General features: G+C 42.3%; 1 protein-coding gene across 1 annotated transcript; it reads left to right on the top strand.

Moving 5' to 3' along the window:
- Positions 1-895: 895 nt before the first annotated feature.
- lrrn1 (leucine rich repeat neuronal 1) lies at positions 896-15,419 on the top strand. The gene is made up of 2 exons (XM_084348956.1): positions 896-1,348; positions 12,268-15,419. Exon 2 carries the CDS (start codon positions 12,435-12,437, stop codon positions 14,586-14,588), a length of 2,154 nt encoding a protein of 717 aa, XP_084205082.1. The 5' UTR covers positions 896-1,348; positions 12,268-12,434; the 3' UTR covers positions 14,589-15,419.
- The last annotated feature ends 487 nt before the right edge of the window (positions 15,420-15,906 follow it).

Genomic DNA, 15,906 nt, shown 5'->3' with positions numbered 1-15,906 from the left:
AAGCAGTCACAGTCGGGGGTGCTGAGAAGTCAACCTCTATAATGACGTTGTAGTATACGGCATGTGACATACATGTTTTTTATATTAATTTGAATGGCCAGGATAACTTACATCTAATAGTTATGACCAAAAATGTGTAACAATTTCAATAAAGAAGACAGCATATGTGAAAATCAACACACTGTAGGTGAAAGCAGCCACACCAACTGCAGTTCAGCGAGGAGATGAAGGGGTAGAGGAATTCCCCAGACTCCCTTATAAAATCTCTCAATTTTGTGTGCTGTTGAGTTGGGAGAAAACCTAACAAACTTTGCATAATGCTTTCTATGATAAATTATTATCATTTGGTCCTTCTTGTAAATTCGGCAAATGTTATGCATGCGTATAGACATCTCATAGTGGAGAGGAGCATATGTGACACGGATCTGCCTGTTTGTCACGGTTAACGGAGACTCCAGTCTGCAGTGTAGTTCACACACTGAGCAGATTAACCAGGGAACTGTCATTTGAGGCTTTATATCATGTGGACAATCAATTAATGGTTTTTATTATGCCTTTTAGGGGGTGCTGCAGCCCCCTCAGCACCCCTACTTCCCCCTGCCCATGGCTCAAAACATAGGTTTTTCCTCTTTCCAATGCCACGTGCTTAGGCTATTAAACATAATCAAAAAAAGAAAAGAAAACAAGAGGAATATTCAGGGATCACAGAGGTCCTTTTAGTCAGCAACACAGTATCATCCTGAAGGTCTGTGTATAGTGCAGGAGACACAGAGGGGAGGTTTTTTTTCCAGCAGTGATGCCATGTACCACCCCCCATCTCCCCACCCACACATCCCCCCGTCGCCCCATGCCCCGCCGCCCTCTCCTGTCTTTGTTCTCATCACAACAAGCCCGGAGCAGATGGTGCTCTGCTTTGCTTGGCCGGCAGTGACGGACAGGCGCTCTCAGCCAATAGCCTGCCGGGGAATCAGCTGACTGGTCTGGACAGCGCCAGGTGTTTTTATCATTTTTCCTCTCCATCCGTAGGAGGAGCAGGCAGGCAGGCAGGCAGGCAGGCGGCAGCGACACAGCGGAGGAATATCGGGGCGACAAAGCGGTCGGCGGTGGGTTGCAGGCAGCAGGTTGGAGATCTCTCTGCAGACAGCACCATGCCTCTCTCCGAGGCGCCCTGGGACTGAGCGGATACACGAGCGACAAATCGCTGTAAACAGCCGCGAGCTGAACCCCCTAGCACAGGATACCCCCCTTTGGCACAATCACATTGATCTCATTTATTCTTGCGTATTGACGCGTATATCTGGATAAAGGAGCTGCGCGCTTGGGAACATCGGACTGGAATGCCAACAAGGTGAGAGCCCCGTGGAAAAGGAAAGGCTGGGTTTGACTGGGAGTTTTCTTTTAAAGCTGCATTTATGATCTGAAAAAACAAAATTGTTTGAAGTGATGTGATGGAGGAGCCATCAGTCAGACGTTCTGGTAGAAGATCACTGTTCTAACTGTGCATATGTTTCCATTCATCACATATGTGTCTGCAAGGGGCGATGCAATGAGTTAGGGTATGTTTAGCATGCAGACACACTCAAGGGCATGATCAGTTTTTTTTTTTGTTATTTCTATATATTTATTTATTTTTTAAATGCAGTCTGGTCGGAGCCCCTCACTTTGGGGGCCGGGGATCAGTCTTGAATCCACATGAGAACCCCTCACCTCGCAGCACATGTAATGCCATGTCTCAGCCCTCTCTAATGCGTCGAATGATGTTCCACAGAAAACAAACTTTGATCTCGTTGCGGTACTTGCGGTGCCAGCGGGAGCTGCGTGCCGCCGCGTGCGCGACGTTGTGCAAATGTGATTTGCATATTAATGTTAAAGTATGTCGGCAGATGTCTCGATTCCTCCCTTCTAAGCACAAAAAAAAAAGTCGTCTTCTTCAGGGGGGAAGAAGACAAGGCCCTCTGTCTGTCTGTCAGGGATGCTGTGGTGAGAATGGGGTTGCAGTGGCAGGGGGTCCATTGTGGCTCACGAACGCTTCTGCTTCTGTCGCTGCAGCTGTTGCGCTTTTGTGATGGAGACCGCCGCTGACTTGCATCACTCAACTTCGGGCACACGCTGCAGGAAAAGGTTAAGATGATAAAGGGATTTAATGTTTTAATGGAAGTGCTCAGAGTCCTCTTTTTTTCTCTGAGGACCTGTGGGCCAAATAAAAGTGAGGGTTGTACTTTGTAGTGCAATGACTCAAACAGCTTATTCAGTTAAAACAGCTTAGTCCTCATTGTGTCCAGTTGTTTCTTACATAATATAGTGGGTATAAAGCCTGGCCAAAATGTTGCTGATGTCCTGGTGTCTGATTGTTGCCAACTTTGTCTTCCTTGGTGCTTTTGTCTCACAGAGCAGGAGGCTACAAAAAATCATTCTTCAAAGCTACACACACACACACACACACACACACACACACACACACACACACACACACACAACATACTGCAGGTACACAAACAATCAAGATGTCTGTTTTCTTCTTGAAGGGGCACAATGTAGTTTTGGAGACTCATAAAACTCAATTTTATATATTATTATTAATGAGGTAATAATACAAACTCTTTGAATATAATTTTTTTTCCCCCATAACTCAATAAGCAAGCTGCTCTCAGAGGAAAATAAGTGTTTGGAGCTGGAGAGCTGTCAGGGTCCGCCAAATATAAACAAAGCAGAACAGCGTGAAATCGTGTTCTCCTTTAAGGTCAGTTTGTTTGCTCAGTTTGTTCAGTCATCAAAACGCAGACAAATGAAGATCTTTCTCTTCTGATTTCTTCCCCGAAACTACAGACTGCACCTTTAACTTCACCATGAGGATAGTGGGAGACAATGAGGCGTGTGTGTGTTGCAGGCAGGCAGGTGTCTGCGCGTGTGTGCGTGGGTGGGGTTGTTAGGAGACAGCAGGGCTCATGGGAGGGGGGTAAAGGGCTTCACCTCCCCCCACCACCACCAGCATCACACCCTTCAACACCAACATTTAGGTCCCTAGGGTATAAGCAGGGTGAGGAGGGGGGGGAGCCGGGTTATTGAGCTCAAGCCTCTACCATTATTCCTATAAGAAGGGCTGAGGCATTAACCCTTTGTCCTCAGTGGTCGACAGGTCTCACGGAAAGCAGACACAGTGGCAGGCGAGCTCACCCTGCCCTCTGTGATCTCCTGAGACATCACTGTGAAATGTTTCATGGTATGGCAGCATGCTGATGTGTCAGAGGCACACCTGTGCTGCCCTTTGGCTCTGAGGGACAGCAGTGTGAGTGGTGGTGGTAACAGGAGCCCCTGGTGGGAAGCCCTCCGTGCTCCAAGTGATCAGGCTCAGCTGTCTGCATCACACTGATTGGAAGATAACGCATTGGCTAGTTTGAACGTGAAATGTCGACTAGGCTGACTGGCAAACTTTATTAAGGTAGAGTGGAAGGCAAATTTATGGAGGTCGATGTTTAGTTCCTTGTAATGGCGCCGTCAGACTTTGCCTGGTGAGATTTACTGGCGTGGTGTTACAGGAGCACTTCCTTCCGTGGCTAGAGTTGTAAACATAAGCTGCGAGAACTAGCGCTGGCACAGCTTCCACAAAGTTGTAAATTTTACACTCTTCTCATCAAACCCTTAACTGTCACGAACCTCTTCTACTGTCCTGCATTTAGAGTCAAGTGGGATCATTCCTTCTCTGCTCTGTCGGTGTGCTAAAGTTCAATCAGTTTGGGTGGAAGGCAGGTCAATTCGTGACTGGAAGTAAACCCATCTCACCCTGTTCTCCATACAAATGAATGGGCGGCAAGAGCTGGTCTGACTGCACCGTGAGAGCAGGTGTCTGTAGATCAGGTGGTAGACGTTACCTGCCATTGATTGTAGCTGGTTGTGGGTGATTTTTGGTAATTGAATGCATCCGTCCTTTCCACAAGTGTCCTTAAGCAAGATACTGGACTCCAAATGTGAATTATTTTAAATGCATAGATGGAGACACTAGATGAGGGAAAACATATTAACCATTAACCAGTGGCTTATTAGCATGCATATTAGTTGCATGCTGGCCCTTTCTTAGTCAATATAAAGCACATATTAAGGTCTTAATCTGCATGAATATATTCTACCACAAGAGTTTTACCCCAATGGACCATATTTACATGGCGGCCATTCTCCTCTGACATCATGCTCAGGGTAGAAACTCCGATGTCACTGCTGTGTTGAAGGTTTAAAGTCATGTAAACACAGGGAATCTGACAAATTGCTATGGACAATGGATAGTGAAAATCCAGAGGGACACCGGGCCATATAGAATGACAGACTTGATAACCCATTAGCTTCCATCAGACAACAGTTAACATTAGCATTTAACCCCTTCCTAGCTAGCATTACCGCTTGATAGTGTTACACCACATGGTAGAAAAGGCGTAAATGAACTCTATGATATCAGTGCACATTGTGGACACATTTATTTAAGCCTGGCAGTAAAACACACTGGACACAATCAACGATAGTGCTAACTGGCAAGTGTTTGGATGCTAAGGTTAGCTAATATGTTATCACATATGTTGTTTTACCTTAAAATATTGAAATAGTCATTTTTTTTCGGCCTCTGATCAATCGAGAAGCAGTGAACTTTAACATTTTGTCAGATTCTCTTCATTTATACGACTTGCAACCTGGAACACAATAGCGTTTTGTGGTTGTGTGTATTCACCCTTTAAAATACATTTTAAAGAAAAATATATATAGTCTTTCAACAGCAGGTTCCACTCCTGTTTAGTTTACATTTACACTGCAGGGTGCTCTTCTTACGACAATACCTTACTGGCACTTGTTCTGGCAAGACCTTCAGTAAGCCACAAATCAAATCACTCATCAGCTTGTAGAGAGGAGGTGGATTTGCACGCAAGTGTCCATTGAGGTCTTCCTGGTTGAAGGTGAAGGAGTTTGAGAGGTGCAGCAATCAAGCTGCTGTAAAATCAATACTATGAGTGTTGCTGATGACGAAGTGGCCCAGGGAAGACCTAATGTGAATCATCCAGTGTGAAAGCAGCCAATGTGTACGCTGCCACGCTCACACTTACTCATATTTACACAGATTGACGAAATCTGGCAGCATGTTTAAAGGAGCACTATGCAGTTTTGGGGAACTCTGGGACTCTGTGGGTTGCTTAGCATAATTGCCCTACATGTGTTTTATCCTTGTGTCAGGAAAAGCGATCCATACTCTACACAGAAATGCAGCATTGTTTCCTCCCTGTTTTGCTCGGGAGGGGGTGATTACATGAACAATTAAACCTGCTGCAGACATTGTTCAAAAAATATGGGCCCATTTCTCAACTTCTGCTAATTTGAAACTCCGGCGAGAAAGTGGAGTGTGTTATGTAAAAAGGAGGAGGGAGGGGATGGAGAGAACATTAGAGGCAACCCATATTGGGCTCTTTGAAGGGAAAAAATCCTGATTCCCTCATCATCCTAGGAAAAATATATAGTTTACTTTCAGGGAGGTGCAAGTGTTTCTGGAGTCTGATTGGATATGTGTTCCCCGTGAGGCTGTGTTATGTTATTCTGCTGTAACGATGGAGACAGAGTCGGAGAGGATAAGTAAGGAGACGCTGTTGAGTTTTCGCTTCATACATTAGGCCTATTTCGGTCTCCATTTAGCCTTCTTGTCACAGTAGCAGTCTGTTTTCTATCCCCTCTTGTTGTCACTCAGGTTCTGTCATCTAATTCCGGATTGTTTTTGTCACCTCAATTTGGTTCGCTTTGTGACAAGATGTGTTCATAGGCTCCCCGGGGGTTGTTTATCTCACCTGCTCCACCTGTAATTTGTTTTCCCTCATTTCTGCTTTATCGGTTTTTGTCTGTGTGTGCAGATGAATAAACTGAAGCTCAAAGGCAAACCTGGACCAGCAGGGTTATGTGTGCGTCTCCCACGGGAGCCCTAACCAGTTTAAATCACATTTTTTATTTTCTCGCGTCAATCTCAATTCTTATCGCGTTCAAGGAAGGATTTCCTTGACGATGAGGTGTCCTCAACCCGACTTGGACAGGAATCTAAAAACTGAGCCTTGAACTTAAAAGTGATTGGTTCAGAAGGGAGACTCTAGTTTTTGGAGATTTATGAGTTTGGAAAAAGGCTTTCACGTCTGCCAACACTCACACATCAGCCAAGATTATTTACTTTCTCGGGCTCATGGGGTTGGAAGAAAAAAAACATTGATATATTGAAGAAAATTATTACTTTCCTCTCATCAGTGTTTGTCAGATTTCTGTTAAAAAAAACACATTATATTCAGATTACAGGTGGATGAGTGTAGTTGCTGTCATTATCGTACACCGGTGCAATTTCAGTTTGTTACAAAAGGTGAGCGGGCTGTCGCTGCAGCACCTTTAGAGGTGTTTGGATATTTTTAGGCAATGTCACATCTCTCAAACTAGGTGTAAACGCCGTACATCAGGATGCCAATTAACAAGTTGGATTTCGGTATTGCTTTAAGTGACAGTCTGTCGAATGGAAATGACAGGGATCTACTTTCGTGGCATGCAATCAAACTGAGCATTTGCATGGCTGTCAAATGCGTTCATATTCACTTTAGCCATGAAAAGTTTTCCAGCTTTGCAGGTGGCCCAATCGTTAGGATCCACTGTATTTATTAGCAATACTGGCCAAAATAAACAAAATGACTGGTCACAATGCTGTTTAAGTGCTGTAACTGTAATAAAATGGATAAAAATCTACTATCTAGAATCCAGATCTCTGCAGTATGAACCACTTAATTGAGGGAAACATGGTCTCATTCCTGCATCATGGATGTAGTCGCTGCACCCAATTAACACTCAGTGCCGTAGTGATGGAGAGAAGGTGCTGATTCAGTCTTCCGCTGATGAATTATTAAAAGTAATCAAGTGTAATTCTTGGATACTTCAATAATCGCCCATATTTAGTATGCATGCTGTCTGGTTTTAGTAGACTTCATTTGGTCACCTTCCACTGTACACATATAAACTAAAAACTTGCCTATAAGTATTATCTAGTTCAGATTTGGGATACACTGATAGACTTGTATGTTGGGTTTTTCTTTCATTTTCCACATACTGTGACATGGTAATGGAAGAGCATCAAGACTGTAACGCAGCAGTATTTAGAACAGAAGTAGCATGTGAAGGAAAATATTCAAATTAACAATATGGAATAATTGTGTAAATGCAAAGTAAATCACCAGAGCATTGCATAAAAGAAATAGTCTCAGTAGTCATCAGTACTTAGGCACGCATGGCATGCAGCTGTTCTGCACAGTTGCATGGATATTAAAATGCTCATTCACTTGATTTCCTTAGACACTATGAGAAAAATACTGCTTTACCATTAGAACCAAGATCTGAAATCTGCTCATTACATTAGCAGTAATAAGTTCATCTGCCATCTCTCTGAGGACCACTGTGTCTTAAGACCACCTTTAGACAACCAGCGCTCCATCTTTTTGCCCCATTAACTTCATACTATAAATTTGCATTTGTGCGCTAGCCCGCTGATGATGATCACCATCAGACTCTAGCAAAGGAATTGACTCAATATTAGATAGAGGGATTTTTTTTCTAAATTACTAATTTTGCAAATAACATTTTCAGCATCATTTGATAAATTTGAGACATTTTAAAAGTATAAAAATGATTATGTGTATGGATATCTATTAATATGAAGTTAGGGTAGGTCCAGGATGTAGGTAGAGGCCAGGGATTGAAAACAGGATCACATGTAGCTTAAAGGACGTAAACCGCCTTGTATAAAAGATGATACATTTCCATATTTGTGTGAGTTTACTGTTTAACAGCTGCCCGACCTGTGAGTTCTGTGTCTCTGAGTAATAAAAACCGCACTACAGTAAACAGTCCATGTAATAAAGTCATTTGAAGTGATCCCATAGCTGACAATAGTATTGTTTAATGGAGCTGTAGGCGACAGAGTTTATGGCTGAAGCTGTTGGTATTTATTTCCAGCATCCTTTCCAGAGGTTCAAAGGTGGCCATAGTTAAAACCTCTGGGTTTTTCCATTTCCTGCCTTCCTGCCTTCCTGCCTTTGGTGTTATGTTGTGTTGTTGAGTGTTCTTCCACCTGCTGTGTGTTGGGACTCTGATCACAATGGACCTGTGAAGCCTGTGTCAGGATGTCCCAGACAGCTTTTAGTTGCTGTGGAAAAAAAAAAAAAACAGGAAGTTGACACTGATTTTATTTAGTCTTTTAAGTGCTCATAGTTACATCAGAACAGCATTTTTTTTTTTATTTCAGCTAACCCACTTTTTACTTTATATTTTGTGTCTAGTATTAAATGGGATCAGAAACTTCTTAATCTTACTCTGCATGAAGGGGAGCACAGACAAAGCTGTCAGCATTTACCAAATGGGGAGAATCTAAGCTTAACCCCATTTGTGCTAAATAGACAAGAGAACTGACAATTATATTTAAATACATCTTGCTTAAAAAGAAAATTAAGTAACCTCATCACCACACACAAAAAAAATCATATAAAAACCATATGGAGTCTTGTTTTTGATGTTCTACTTTGTGCTTTTGTTACAGACATACAAGATTGTGATATGAGTGACACCATCGCTCTGCCATTGTTTACTGATTACATTCTGTCAGGAAGTCACTTCCTGAACTGTCCTTTTGTTTGACTTCAGTCAGCTAAATATATCAACAAAACAACCAAGACATTCCTTGTAAAAGAGATGTCATTATGAATGGTGACTTGATTTTTTTTTTTTTTTTTTGAGAGAAGAATTCACCTTTATGTGAAGGTATTTTTAACAGGGAGAATGGACAGAACAAGCTATAAAAGTGTTACATCAGAACAGCATTTAAAAGTGTTAGCAAAAGCAAAATTAAATCATTTTAAATCTTATATTTGGACAGAATATCTACTCACTGACAAAATCACAAACAAGCTCTTAAAGATTTATTTTCATAAAGAGATTACAGATGAATTATCACTCCTCCTCTCTGCTGCCCTGATATGTTGCTTTTAAATAAAGTGCTAAGTGACCTGCTTCTCTCCTCTGGGTTTGAATCCAGTACACTGCCTCTAGCTAATCTCCACTTCAGTATCTCCATCCGCTAATCCTGACGGGCACAGCAATCGTCACAATATACGGTGCTTCAGCTTAAAGACAACATAGTGTACTATCCATGCTTCACCGACGCTCCGCCCTGCCCCATAGGGAATCCCTGGGTATAGGAGGAGCGGAGAGGTGTTCCTGTCTCCCTGGTGCTGTTGCCAGGCAGTTTGCATTCAGATGAATTAGTCAGCTCTCTTGTTTGAAAGCCTCTTAAGCGCTATCTTCTTAAGCTGGTGTTGACCATAAAGCTTTGTGGTGGAGAAGGCAGTGGTACTGTGGTGCTGCCGTATGGCTTCGCACTGGGTGGAGTGACTCTTTTGGTAAATAGATCTAATGAGTGATGGGATCTCTTAAGTGTTGCTGCAGGATACTGCGACTGCACAGGCTTGTTAAAGAAGTGCTGGCAACCTAATCCTGTTAATAAGCAAGAGAGGGAGAGGGACAAAACTGTTTGTAAGGACACAGTTTGTCTGTATGCAGTATTTGCATGTGAACAGAATAATTGAGTGAGTGGGACACGTATCTGATGTAAATGAGGTAAAAGTATTCATAAGAGTGTTGTCATCATTGACAAGGCTAAGTGTCTGAAGCCTTGCTTTTGAGGGTGTTTGGGCACAATGTCCAATGTCACCATGCTAAAATGCTTTTAATGCTAGGAGTTTAGCAGGTATGTTCACAATGTTCACCATTAGGGATGCAAATTTCAAGACATTTCTTTGAGAGTCAGCTGCCTTAACAATCAATCTGGTTAATTGTTAATGATTAAAAAAATATGTGAGATGTTTTTTCATTAAAATACTGTTTTAACCACTGACATGATCGGTGTTCAATGCAAAATCCCCATAGGCTACATTAAGAGTTAAAACAACAAATTAAGTGAACACCAAGTTACTTAAATGATAAACCAAAGGTACTAAAGTTTTTGACAAAGTAAAAATTAGCCGCGGATGGCTAAATTGAAAGACCACAAACGTTATTACACTTCATCCTGAGGGGAGCATAAATGTCTGTTTCAAATTGAATTGCAATCCATCCAAAGCTTGTTGAGGCAATCGATCAAAAACACAAATCTGGCGCTGAAGGAAAAGTCAGGAGGCTTCATCCTCTTGGGATCATGATTATCTGTGAAATATCAATATACATAGTAAAAGCTGCACAGTGACTGCCAGCCACAAATGTATTTTAATGGACAATGTTTCAATCCCAGTCAGATTTGAATAACACAATATTTAAAAATGGTCATCACACCCATATACTAATGGGCACTATGATAAGTGTGGTTATTAATTCAGCACACCCAGAGGGATATATATATATCCAGTTTTAAGTGTGATTCAACAATTGCACAACAATCCAAGTAAGTGTGGGAGTAAAAATAAAAGCATGCCAAAAATATCTTAGATATTTTAAAAATAGTTTGAAGTTACAGTGCATGGAAAGAAACATTAAAATAGCCATCAATGTCTGAAGAAAACTTCCTGGCAATCCATACAAGAGTAAGGTATTTCAGACTGGATCAAAGTGGTGGACTGACTTTGCCATCCCTAGATTAAAATTATATGACTGTATTTCCATCATACCTTAGGTGGGATTAAGAATGTAACACTGGCATTGAGGAAAAAGGTGTCCATTGTTTGCCAGAATCAATGCTTTATCTTCCAAGACACTGGAGTAAGTGTTACTGTCATATGGGCAAGCAGATGCCCATTGTACCTCTCAGGAGCTCGCATTCACTGAACCAAGTGACCGGGCTGGATCAGAGTCTCTGGTCCTCTCCCAACCCTCTCCTGAAATCCCAGTTTGTAGTCATAAGTCCTCTTTGAGTTAAAGAATGCTGCTCAAAGTTTTGACAATGTTCTGTCTGTTCCCAATCATCCTGGAAAAACTCCTAGGCCTGCTTAAAACTTTTTTTTTTCATGTTTGCCCTAAATTCTGAATGCAGAAGACGTTGCATTAAAAATTAAGATGTGCATCCTTTTTTGCTTTCTTTCAGGCAAGGCACATACTAATATCTCATAGTGTTTAATGATGTTCGGAGAAGCTAATGATGGAGTCCTTATGGGCCTGTTGGATAGATGAAAGCCCTCAATGGATTTTGATCTGTTTCCAAGTGGTTCGGAGCAGTGTTTTGTGCATGCATTGTAATGAGCTGAACTTGCATTTTCTCAAAACTGTCGATGCTGCACATAACTCGCAGTCTCACAAGGATGGTGGAGCAGCATTTGTTGTTTTAGTCGATCTGCTGTCTTTGGTAATTGCTGCATTTACAAGAAACATGAAAGATTATGTGTTAAATCCGTAATTATTACATACAACACGAATGAGAGTCTACAGTCATGCTAGCTGCTCTGTGAGACTGTACTGAGACAGTAGTGCTTTGAGCTAAATGCAAACACCAACATGCTGACAATGCTCACAAGTGCAACAGTAACATGCTGATGTTTAGCAGGTATAACGGTTACCATGTTCAGCGAACAAAATTATGTCATTCATTTTGTAGGGATTCAGTCATAAAACAGTAACAGACAATAGACAACGTTAAAAATTGATGGTGGTGCATACAGTAAATTAAATACATTAATAATACTTCAATCTGGATCAAAGTAGTTGCCAAACCAACTGACTGACATGCCAACATTGCTATCCCTATGACCATGCTGCTAGCATAGCTAAAAACATCCACCAAGGAAGTTATGTTTTCAGTCCTATTTGTCTGTCTCTCAGCTGAATAATGGGTCTGTTTCACGAAAGTGGGTGGAGGGTTGTAGAATGTTATCAAGAACGGGATCAAGAACCCAAAACCTAGCCAGTTGAAGAAATAAAGATCCTCTGGGACCGCCCACATGTAGTTGCTGAAAGCCGTTATGTCATTATTCATTATGAAGCCCCTCTGGAAAGTGGTTTCATGAGAGAACTGGTATAATTGTAACATCCCCACAGTTGGTCAAGGACTAATATTGACTGTGAAGTTAACACTTGCAGATTTACACATCATAGAAGAGTAAATCATTGGCCTTGGCAGAGGTGTATGCTCTCGAAGTGTTCTGCTAGTTATAGCTATGTATTATATATCTTTTGCTTTATAAACATGGGGTGGATGATTTTTTTTCCTCTGTATATTGACCTGTGTTTTCTCTTTCTCTCCAGGTATTTCTGGAGATCCAAGATCTTCATGTAAAGTTCTACCCTCTGCATCAACTCCTGACCTGTTGGCTGGACAGAAAAACGGAATTAGCAGAAAGTTGATGACTGGTTGATGACTGAAACGCACTCTCTCCCAAAGTCATCTGCACCTCCTCCTATCCTTTGCCAACATGGCTAGATGGAGGTTAGACTGCTTTCTTACAGGCCAGGTGTTTGCTGGCCTGATTGTGGTATCAATTGGACTGTCCTTCGTCCAAAGCGATGAGTGCCCCCAACTGTGTGTATGCGAGATCCGACCCTGGTTTACTCCCCAGTCCACCTACAGAGAAGCCATCACTGTGGACTGCAATGACCTTCGCTTAACACGCATTCCAGGGAACCTCTCCAGTGACACTCAGGTTCTCCTCCTACAGAGCAACTACATTGCCCGGACCAGTGAGGAGCTCGAGCAGCTCTTTAACCTTACTGAGCTGGACTTGTCCCAGAACAACTTCAGTAACATTCGTGATGTTGGCCTTATCAATATGTCCCAGCTCACCACACTTCATCTAGAGGAGAACCAGATCACAGAAATGCCCGATTACTGTCTGCAGGACCTCAGCAACCTGCAGGAGCTCTACATCAACCACAATCAGATCAACTCCATCTCCGCCAATGCCTTCTCTGGGCTCCACAATCTGCTCAGGCTTCACCTCAACTCCAACAAGCTCAAGACCATCAGCAGCCAGTGGTTTGAATCCACACCCAATTTAGAGATCCTCATGATTGGGGAGAATCCCGTTGTTGGAATTATGGACTTCAATTTCAAGCCACTGGGCAACCTTAGGAGCCTGGTTTTGGCTGGGATGGATTTGACAGACATCCCCGGAAATGCCTTTGTGGGACTTGACAATCTTGAGAGTCTCTCTTTCTATGATAATAAGCTGGTCCGAGTTCCTCAGAGAGCCCTTCAGAAACTACCTAACCTCAAGTTCCTGGATTTGAACAAGAACCCAGTGCACAAGATTCAGGAAGGAGATTTCAAGAACATGCTGAGACTAAAGGAGCTGGGTATAAACAACATGGGAGAACTGGTTTCTATTGACCGGTACGCTCTAGACAACCTTCCTGAGCTCACAAAGCTGGAGGCTACAAACAACCCCAAATTCTCCTACATCAACCGTCAGGCCTTTCGTGATGTCCCAGCCTTGGAGAGTCTAATGCTGAACAGCAACGCCCTGAATGCCCTGTATCAGTCTACTGTGGATTCTCTCCCCAACTTACGTGAGATCAGCATCCACAGCAATCCTCTGCGCTGTGACTGCGTTATCCAGTGGATGAGCTCCAACAAAACCACTGTCCGTTTCATGGAACCTGTGGCCATGCTTTGTGGCATGCCAACAGAAGTAAGGGGTATGCATGTGCGGGAGGTTCTGCAGAACAATTTAGCAAACCAGTGTCTGCCTATGATTTCCCATGATACGTTCCCAAGCCACCTCAACCTTGACATTGGCATGACGGTGGACTTGGACTGCAGAGCTATGTCCCAGCCTGAGCCTGAAATCTACTGGGTGACACCAATGGGCAACAAGGTGATGATGGACACCCTATCTGACAAGTACAGCCTCACCAATGAAGGGACACTGAGGATTTCTCGTATCCAAGTAGAAGACTCTGGAAGATACACCTGTGTGGCTCAAAATGCAGAGGGAGCTGACACAAGAGTTACTGCTATACGGGTGAACGGCACTCTGTTAGACAGCACTCAGCTTATGAAGATCTACGTCAAACAAACAGAATCCCACTCTATCCTCGTCTCTTGGAAAATAAACTCAAACGTAATGACCTCCAACCTCAAGTGGTCATCTGCCACCATGAAAATAGACAATCCCCATATAACTTACACTGCCAGGGTACCTGTGGATGTCCACGAGTACAACCTCACACATTTACAACCAGCAACCGAGTACGAGGTGTGCCTCACCGTCTCCAACATCCACCAACAAACGCAGAAGTCATGCGTGAATGTGACGACGAAGCAAGCAACCTTCACTGTGGAAATATCTGACCAAGGGACCAACACTGCTCTTGCAGCAGTCATGGGAACAATGTTCGCAATCATCAGTCTGGCCTCTCTGGGGGTGTACATCGCCAAGAGGTGGAAGAGGAAAAACTATCACCACTCCCTGAAAAAGTATATGCAGAAAACCTCGTCAATACCACTGAATGAGTTGTACCCTCCTCTTATCAACTTGTGGGAGGTGGACAGTGAGAAGGAGAAAGAGGGTTCATCCGAGTCCAAACCCAGTCAGGTGGACACCACACGCAGCTATTACATGTGGTGAGAGCTACTTTCCAGTGGGAGATACAAAGACATGTTTCTTTCAGGAGCACAAATATACATACTTGCTTCTTTGTGTAAAAGTGAACTGAGTCATTTTTTCGTTTCATGTTTCTTCTCTGTTTTCTTCGGATCTCTCAGACTTGCTCTTTAAAGCGAATGACAAACCGGGATTTTCAGATCTTTAGTTTAGCATATTGCCTTTTTACCTCTCGCCCATTTTGACACACGATATGGCAGCTTTGTTTAGCTTCCTGGACTTAGTAGTCACTGTGCTTTATTTTTAGTACTTGTTTTGATGAACACAGCATGAGCATTGTCACCGGATTCAGCATACGCGAGCCAACGGAAAAGCTGACATCCAACCCGTTTTTGACATGTTTCTCTGGCAGAACTGTTAGCGACTGCCATCTTTCTTTCTCTTGTAAAACAGTTTCACTGTTGACTGTTGTGCACTGAAATATATATACTAATTTGTCTATCAACTCAAATATAAGCTGACAAAGTACGTTTAGACTTGATATACCGTCTATTGAATAATGTTAGCAATTCCTCTGTAATGTTGTATCAGCTATGAGTTAATTTACTTTTTGTACATTAAATAACAGTATGTTTAATTTAGACTTTCAGTTTGCAGAGCAGCTACTGTAAACCAGCAATAGAAATATGAATGTTATGAACTAGGTAAATAGATGTAAGGCTTTTTTTAATTTCTGAAATATTTCTTTTCTTATTTTGCTAGAATATGTCTACAATCACTGGTTTTGTTGTGGTTTACACACACAAACATGTTGTTTATTGAGGAGCAAGTTAAATAAAATCTTCTTCCCTCATATTTTTTAAACCATGATTTCAACACCAAGTGTCATTTTTATAAATAGCACATATAGCTAATTGTGTAGAGTGTATATTTAATAAGAAACAGACATTTACTCAATGAAAGGGAAGGTTTAAAATCTTTAACTGTGGGAAAAACCATCTCATTAATGTCTTACACTAGGATTTTATTAATTCCACTGTGATGAGTGTTGCTGTAGGTGTTAGGTTACAAGTGTTGGTGAGAGAATGGAAGATGCAGACTGCAGTGTGTTTCCCTCTGCAAAGCAATTATCAGAGAATAATTTAAATTCTAGTCCCGGTGCAATATAATTACTGCACAAAATGCCTCGGAGAACGTACAGTAACTTCAAAAACAAAGAAATTAGTCGCTCAAATCCAAGACAGTGGATATAGTGCCTGCATGTTTTGTTCACTGTCTGTTTTTATTGTACCAGACATACCTCTGCATCGCCAAAGCTTTAGAAAGGAAGTAACACAGGGAG

Source organism: Pagrus pagrus (genome assembly GCF_965226575.1).
Source record: "Pagrus pagrus genome assembly, chromosome: 3".
NCBI lineage: Eukaryota > Metazoa > Chordata > Actinopteri > Spariformes > Sparidae > Pagrus > Pagrus pagrus.
The sequence above is the reverse complement of the archived record's forward strand: the minus strand, read 5'-3'. Positions and strand labels throughout refer to the sequence as shown.

What these genes read in the sequence shown, in the direction of transcription:
- lrrn1 (XM_084348956.1), top strand. Translation starts at nt 12,435, where the DNA reads ATGGCTAGATGGAGGTTAGACTGCTTTCTTACAGGCCAGGTGTTTGCT.